This window comes from Pseudopipra pipra, chromosome 11, assembly GCF_036250125.1.
Source record: "Pseudopipra pipra isolate bDixPip1 chromosome 11, bDixPip1.hap1, whole genome shotgun sequence".
Taxonomy (NCBI): domain Eukaryota; kingdom Metazoa; phylum Chordata; class Aves; order Passeriformes; family Pipridae; genus Pseudopipra; species Pseudopipra pipra.
This window is the reverse complement of record NC_087559.1, coordinates 15,163,429-15,171,666: the sequence shown is the minus strand read 5'-3', so window position 1 is coordinate 15,171,666 and position 8,238 is coordinate 15,163,429. Positions and strand designations below refer to the sequence as shown.

General features: G+C 53.1%; 1 protein-coding gene across 1 annotated transcript; it reads left to right on the top strand.

The window, feature by feature from the left end:
* Nucleotides 1-31: 31 nt before the first annotated feature.
* Nucleotides 32-7,968, top strand: PPM1M (protein phosphatase, Mg2+/Mn2+ dependent 1M). Its single transcript, XM_064667782.1, has 10 exons — nucleotides 32-279; nucleotides 1,262-1,385; nucleotides 2,033-2,287; nucleotides 2,767-2,879; nucleotides 3,909-3,993; nucleotides 4,319-4,437; nucleotides 4,875-4,938; nucleotides 5,827-5,934; nucleotides 6,230-6,378; nucleotides 6,658-7,968. The coding sequence occupies exons 1-10, from the start codon at nucleotides 65-67 to the stop codon at nucleotides 6,800-6,802; spliced, it is 1,377 nt and encodes a 458-aa protein (XP_064523852.1). The 5' UTR covers nucleotides 32-64; the 3' UTR covers nucleotides 6,803-7,968.
* The last annotated feature ends 270 nt before the right edge of the window (nucleotides 7,969-8,238 follow it).

Below are 8,238 nucleotides of genomic sequence, written 5' to 3'. Positions count from 1 at the left end.
GCCCCGGGGCGGGACCGGGGCCGGCCCCGGGAGGAGCCGCCGGAGGAGCCGCCGCTGCCCGGCCATGTCGGCGGAGTGGCTGCGGCGCTGGCGGCGGGGCGGCCCCGCGGAGCGCCCCGGCCCGGACCCGGCAGCGGGGCCGGGGCCGCCGCCCCCCGCCCTCGGCTACCGCCGGCCCAAGTTCGTGCCCGGCGGGGCCGAGGAGAGCCCGCGGGGCGGGCGGGCCGTGCGGGGCGCCGGCAGCGAGCGGCCCCTGCCCTGGGGCGCGGGATACGCCGAGTGAGTGCGGCGGGAGAGCCCCGGGGCGGCGGGGTTAGGGGGTCTGTCCCGGGCTGCTGAGAGGGTTTGGGGAGGGGGAGTAGCGCAGGTTTGGGGGCTCTTGGGGGTGTAGAGGGTGCTTGGGGGGCGAAGGGCACTCCTGGGGAGGTGCCGGGGGGTGGTCGCACCCCGCCCCGCGCCCCTCGGGTGCAGCCCCCCACTGCCCGGAGCTGCCCGCCCACGGGCAGAGCTCGCCCTCCCACCCCGTTTGCGGGCGAGGAGGGAGCGGCTTCCTGCTCCAGAAGAGGTTTGACGTGGCAGCGTGTCCCCCAACCCCTCTCTATCTCTGCTGGGGACACCCCTGCCCACCCCCTGCCAGCCGCAGGACAGGTACCAGTGCAGTGAGAAGTGGCCGGGGCAGCCCAGAGAGCACCACCGGGTGTCTGTCCCCTTGCTCCTAACTGTCTTGTAAAACGAAGGGGAAGATCACATTTTTAGAAATCTCTTGTTTTGCTTTTTTAAAGGGCAGAGGGGATGGATCAGGCAGAACAACTCCAGCCAGGAGCTGTCCCCACATCCTGGCCAGACCACATCACGACCCTGTGGCTGTGGGATGGCACAGTGTGAAATGCAAGGAGAGCAAACTCCCATCCAGGGACAAACCATTAGCAAGGCTGGAGGGAAAAGCAGTGGTGGTGGTTTTGCAATTCACTGTGTTGACAAGGAAATAGCACAGTGTGGGCTGCTGGCAAGGGCTTACTGAGGCCAAGGTGCTCCAAAACTACTCACTTGTCCCTGTGTCCCTGGCCAGGCTTTTCCCTGCTGTACATAAAGGGCTTATTGTTTCGGTCACCAGCAAAGAGATCCTCGAGTTTGAAAAGGGAGCAGGGAGCACGGGGCTGGAAAGAAGTGGCAAGGTGCAGCTTCACTGTGGTGGCACAGCTCGCTGAGCAGGAGAGGTGCAATGCATGACCACACCTTACCTGGAGTGTTTCACCCCCAGGGTTATCAATGCTGAGAAGTCGGAGTTCAATGAGGACCAGGCAGCCTGCTGTCAGATCTCTGTCCGGAGGAGAGAGCCAGGCCTGGAGGAGGATGAGGAATGGCTGATCCTGTGCTCCATGCAGGTATGGCCCCAGGCAGGCTGTGCTCACCCTGCTGCCAGCCTTTTGCTGCCACTCAAGGGCCCAGGGTCGGGAAATACGATTACTCCATCAGTCCTACATACCCACTCACTGAAACCCTTCCTTAGACTTGTTAGGGGGACCTGTGTACCTTATGGGCAGCAAACACCCAGCTCTGCCTGTAAATGCCATTTCTACTTCCATAGGACTTGCAGCATTTGAAGTCACCCTTTACTTGGTGCCATCAACTCTCCTTTACTGTCCTCGCTCTGCTTCCAAGGGCCAGTGTGTGTGGTCATCACCTGGGGACAGCAGCATGAACCAGGCACCAAGATGCCTTCACCTAGGAGCAGACCCTGCCCTACCTCTTGTGAAATGGCCCCATCTCCCCTAAAACACAGAGGAACAGCACGTGAGGGCGGGTGGTGCAAATCCAGACACTGAGATGACGGGTCTGCCGGAGCAGCACGTGGGCATCACGAGTTTGAGCTGCACAGGAGATTAACTGGTGGCAGGGAAGGGTAGTTGGGGTGGAAAAGCCAGGCAAACCACACTCTGTGATGTTCTGGCTGTGAGCCTGCCACCTGTACGACCTCTTCAGCCCTTGTCTTCTCCTTCCCTTGCTGTCTTTTCCCTCTTCCTCGCGGCAGTTTCTAACTGGTTACTACTGGGCGCTGTTTGATGGCCACGGTGGCCCCGACGCTGCCATCATTGCCTCCAACTACCTGCACTACTGCATCAAGCAGAAGCTGGAGGAGGTGGTGGGAGGCATCACAGAGGCCCAGCCCCCCATGCACCTCAGCGGGCGCTGCGTTTGCGACAGTGACCCCCAGTTCGTGGAGGAGAAGCACATCCACGCAGCAGACCTGGTGGTGGGAGCGCTGGAGAATGCCTTCCAGGAATGTGTGAGTACCCCCCTGTGCAGGGCACCAGTCCTGCTGTCCCAGGCAGTCAGTCTGTCCCCCCTCACCACCCTGAAGGGCAGGGTCTGCAGTTCTGCAGCTCATGGAGCAGGCAGGAATATTCATCCAAACATGTAAGGGTGCTGAGATCAGGCTGGTTCAGGCCCCAACACCTGCCTCAGATTTACTGCACGTCGGCAGTGCTGACCCAGAGGAAAGCTACAGCATCTCTTTACTATTTTTAGGGCTATTGTGACACTCATACAGTGAGTACAAGTTAGATCTCACCCTCCTAAAGCACTCTGTAGTCCAGTGGCAACAGCTGTGTTGGCTGTACCAAAGCAACATCGTCGGTCACCTTGCTGGTTTCCTGTGGCCTATCCACAGGCAGTTTTGGTTCTGGATTTCTGCTGGGAGACACAAGGCAGAGTGTGGAAAGCAGCAGCTCAGATCACGTCAGTCTTTAAACTTTAAACCAACAGGATGAAGTCATCGGCCAGGAGATGGAAGCTATGAACCAGACGGGAGGCTGCACTGCTCTGGCTGCCCTTTATTTCCAAGGAAAGCTGTATGTGGCTAATGCTGGGGACAGCAGGTGAGTCATAATAAAAGGGGGAAGTTGCTGCAGGGCGGGACCTGGGACATGAGCAAGGTTTCCAGCATCTTACTGTCCTGGTTTCAGCTGGGATAGAGTTAATTTCCTTCCTAGTGGCTGGCACAGTGTTGTGTTTTGTATTTAGGATGAGAACAGTGCTGATAAGCCACTGATGTTTTAGTTGTTGCTGAGCAGGCCCTACACAGAGTCAGGGACTTTTCAGCTCCTCACCCCAGCAGTGAGGAGGTTTGGGGGCACAAGAAGCTGGGAGGGGTCACAGCCAGGACAGCTGATCCCAAATGGCCCAAGGGATATTCCAGACCATGTGGCACCATGCTCACTATATGAGCTGTGGGAAAGCTGGATGGGGCCACTGCTTGGGAACTAGCTGGGCATCAGTCAGTGGGTAGTGAGCATCAATTGTTTTGTATATTCTAATTCTTTTATTATTACTTTCCCTTTCATTTCTGTTCTATTAAACTGCCTTTATCTTAACCCACAGATTTTACTTTTTTTTTTTTCCTCTCAAATTGTCTCCCCTATCCCACTGTGGGGGGAGTGAGCGAGCAGCTGTGTAGTGTTTAGCTGCCTGCTGGGTTAAACCATGACACTTATTTAATCCAGCAGACAGTAAGTGTGGCAGCCCAGCCATTTCCCTCCTGCCTGGCACAGGACCTGTTGGAAGAAAAGAGATTTCATGCCTTCTGGAATGGTTTCAGGATTTTAAGAGACTGAGTCTGCCCAGCCACAGGGCAGCACTGGGGTGGTGGTGCAGCAGTACACTCAGTCTGTTAGGTGTTTAAAAGTGTAAGGTGATTTCAGGGTATCCCCAAGAGCTTCCTCACCTGGCCTTGGCCCCCTGTTCCTCTAGCAGTGAGCTCGACCACTGTCAAACCAGGCAAGCACAGTTCTCTGCTGCAACAGTGCAATTGCAATGGAGTTATTTAAAATAGTGGCATTTTTAAAATGAGTTTTGGGTGCAGAGCTATTCTCTGGCACAGCTCAGCTTTGCCTTTTCTCCCCTCGTAGGGCCATTCTTGTCCTGAAAGACAACGTTGTGCCCATGAGCAGCGAGTTCACACCTGAGACAGAGAGGCAGCGAATCCAGCACTTGGTGAGTGACCCCTTCCATGCATCAGACAATCCAGCAAGCAACCCACTGGGTCACAGGGTGTGCTTGTGGCAAGAGGATCACCAGCTTTCCTTGAAGGCCACTGTGTGGCCAGAATGTCAGCTGGCACTAGCCAGAGGGCTGAAGGTGAGATTCAGCCAACAGTCTTCAGTATGGGAGATGCTTATGCCCTCACTGGAATGTGCCTTCCCAATTCTGTTCTCCGTTCTGCTGCTGGGAATGCCAGCCCTGAGGCAGAAGCAGCTTTGGTGCCCTACTGTGCTGAAGCAGAATCTGTCCATCCTCACACCTTCTTTCCCTCCTCCAGGCTTTTCTTTTCCCAAAGCTCCTGGATGGAGAGTTCACACGTTTTGAGTTTCCACGGAGGTTGAAGGGAGATGACGTGGGCCAGAAAGTCCTGTACCGGGATTACTTCATGGAGGGCTGGTGAGTCCTTTCTGCCTGAGGATAAGGCTGTGCCTCAGGGCACCTTTACCTGCTCGTAGGAGTGGGGAGGTGAAGGGAGAAGTGGCATCTCCTCCTGCTGAGAGCTGGGCTTGATGGTGGTGAAGGACACTGTGAGCAGCTCCCTCTGACTGAAGGACCGGGACCTTGGCAGGGTGGTGAGAAAACAGTTGAGATGGTCCTTCTGGGATCCACTGAGGTGGGGCTGGTGCAGGTTGGGGAGATAGGGCAGAGTGAAAAACACCTGGGCATTCAGCAAGAGGTCACCTTCACTGCATTTGCTGCAGCAAGTCACACTGCCCCTTCCTCAGTGAGCTGCGTGTGTGTGGGGACTCCAAAAGGGTTGAATCACAGTTGAAATGCTCTGGCTGGGTTGTACCATCAAGTCAAACAAATTAACAGTGAATTCTCTGTTCCAGGGGATACAAGACGGTGGAGAAAGCTGACCTCAAGTATCCTCTTGTCCATGGTCATGGGAAGCAGGTAGCTTAATGCTTTACACACTGGGAAGGCAGAGGCAAGTCTGCTGGGGACCCTCAGTGTCCCTGTCACTCACAGTCACACTCCAGGGCACTACGGCAGATGGGCTGCAAAGCACCCAGTGCTCTGGGGCTCTCCAGCATGGTACAGCCCCAATACAGCAGCTCCCTTTGCTGCCTGGTTGGTGTAAACCAGAGCCCTCTGGAGCAGAGTCTGCACCCTCCTCCAGCCTGCCCTTTCCTCTTCTTCCTTTACACACAAGAACATATTTCAGATGAGAACTTACTTCATCAGCTCCCACTTGGGATTGTCTCCTCTAGCTCTAAATAGTGCCTTTCCCACAGTCTTCCTCAAGGAGAGGCTGAGAAAAGGAGCCTGGAGAAGGAAGGAGGAGGCAGGAGAAGTAATGACTACACACATCCCAGTGTCTGCCTGCTGGGGACAAGCAAGAAAGCCCCACCACCTCCCCAGCAATGCAACCCACATGCCAGCCCCTATGCAGAGTCAGTGCAGAACCTCCTTTGCCAGGAGAAAGGGACACCTCTCCCCTGCTCCAAACCAACCCAATTTTCTTCCTTGCCACTTCAGATCAAGAGCAGATGCCACTATGGGCTTTGTGAGGTCTGTAGCATTGCCCAGAGCACATGTACTAACTCCAGAGCACCATGGGCCAGCAGGAGCCATCCACATATGCAGGCTGTCTCCACACTCACATCATGCCATTGCTTCTGGTCACTCCTCCATCTCCAAACTCTCCAGAGGCTGTTCTGGGTGATGCTTGGAGAAAGGTCTTAAAGGCAGCACATAGATCAATCAGGACAAACCACACATCAGCCTTTAAAGGTGTCACATCCTTATGATTCAATCCTGTTTTGCTTTGTTTGGGGCCAGGCTCGCTTGCTGGGGACTCTGGCTGTCTCTCGAGGCCTAGGGGATCATCAGCTCAAAGTCATCGACACCAACATTGAAGTCAAACCTTTCCTCTCCTGCATTCCCAAGGTCAGTTGCAGCACATGGGAATTGTAGGATGGAATTAAAAATGGTGCTCCTCCTCTGTAGCACCTTTTACAGACTTGGCAGGTCTTAGCTGTGTCCTTTCTCCGTTCCGCTTCTCTCTGGCCATGCTGCCCAGAGAATCCCCAAGATAGAGGAATCCAGAAGCATAGCAGCAAGGGGACATAAAAGATTCAAAGCACCCTGGTCCCACTGTGTCATCTCTCAGGGGAAGTCTCATCTCCCTGACCCCTGTGTTACATTGCAGGAATTGTCACAGATTCAATCCTGTGTTTTCCAGGTAAATGTGTTTGACTTTGCTCTGCATGACATTAAGGAAGATGATGTCCTCATCATGGCAACTGATGGCCTTTGGGATGTTCTGTGCAACAGCGAGGTGGCCCAAATGGTCAGGAGCTTCCTTGCAGAAAACAGGACAGATCCTCAAAGGTAACACCAGCTTTGTCATTGTTTTCCCTTCCAAAGAGCTTGGTCAGACCTAAAGCAGGCTGAGGTCACTCTGCTTCCCAGTCAGCTCTGGCACAACCAAGCACTCTTTTCTGTGACTCTGAAAACTGCCTCCTAATCTTTCCCCATCCCAAAGAAACAATGATAAAGGTGGTGTCTTAAAAAACCCTGCTATTTGGACAACATAAAGCCACATCTCAACATTGTTCTTAAGGGGAATAGTGCCATGTTAACCCAAACCCTGCATTTTTCCACCCTCAGATTTTCAGAACTGGCCAAATGTTTGGTGTGCAGAGCAAGGGGAATGAAGAGAGGCCACCAGTGGATGCTGGATGACAGCCATGAGGCATCCTATGATGACATCTCTGTATTTGTCATTCCACTACACAACAAGGAGGAGGACTGACTGTTAGGATGACACACAGAACCTCTGTGTTCCCCCACTGTGGTGCCGTTCAGCATCAAACCAAGATTGAGGGATTTCTGCTGTGTGTGTACACTCTGTTCCAGCAAAACCATTTGCAGTGGAACCTGAAAATGCACAGCCAGCACTTAGCAGAGGATGGACAAGAAGATTAGCTCCTTAAAAACCTGCAAGAAAGCAACACTGGGCAACAAATCATTCCCCTTTCTTGTTGTTGGGCCAAGGATAAATTGCAAAGGGAGCCATGCAAGCTGAAGGGGACTATTTCCAATATCTCTGCGGTACAGCAACACTCAAATCCATATTTCTACTGAACCCTCTCCCTTTTTAATACTGAACAGTAAGGATCAACTGAGATCCACCCAGTGTGAAAAGCTGGCTTTTAATCAGACTTGAACTGGATGCATAAGCTAAAGCATCTCTCATATGCATTTGCTGTAATGTGAGATGTGCTAAAAACCCAGGAGCTGCTGCCAAGCCAGCACTGGGCACAGCCGTGCCTGCGGCATGGGAACACTGGAGCAGGAGCCCAGACCTCGAGACAGTTGCCATTTGTAAGGCAGCACCACCTCAAACCAGCTGATGTTGGCTGGTGAAGCTACACACTGGAGTACGTACAAAGTACGTACTGTGCAAAGAGACGTACGTGCCTTACTGTTATTGGGGAACATTGTATTGGTAACACCATGTACAGATTTCTAACAAATCTTAGTCCACATTGCTGACACTTTTTCTGTTCAGGTCCTTTCTGACAGCAAAGCTGGTTTTGTAGCAGGAGCACTGATGAGAACTGAAGTGTCTGCATATATTGGGTGATTTAGTAAAAGAGCTCCGAGTAAAATAAAACCGGTTTGTTGCAATTTGTCTGCAGTGCTCAATCTCAAGCACTTTCATTCCAACAGGAGCTGCAGCACAGCAGACATGCCAGAGTTGTGCCTTAAACTCAGAGGATCTGCTTCTCAACCCATTCATTAGCCAGGCAAATTCAGGTCTGGACAAGCTTCCCCATCTCCCTGAGTCCCCACTTTAGTTTCCATTATTCATTACACAGGTTCCAAGATTCCCTGGAGCACCAGCCAAACCCCAGCGTGTGTTTAAGTTCCACAGTGATTAAAGTCCAAATAAAAGTACTTTGTTTTTTTTTTTCCCACGCATCTTAACTGTGGTGTTATTCCTGTTGGGGGTTTGACACAGACCTGGGCTGGAGAAACACAGCCTTAGAAAATCACAGGGGAGTTTTTGCTTTGTATTTCTCTTTGCCAAGAAGCAGTTTGTCACTAGAGGCGTTCCCTTACCAGTACTGACCCAAGGGCTTGGTGCCAAAAGATGATTTCCTGCAGTGGGAGGAAATTCCCCCCAGGAAAGGGACAGCCTTCTCAGCTACCTGCTCATGGTTTAAGCAAGGACAAAAAACGTTT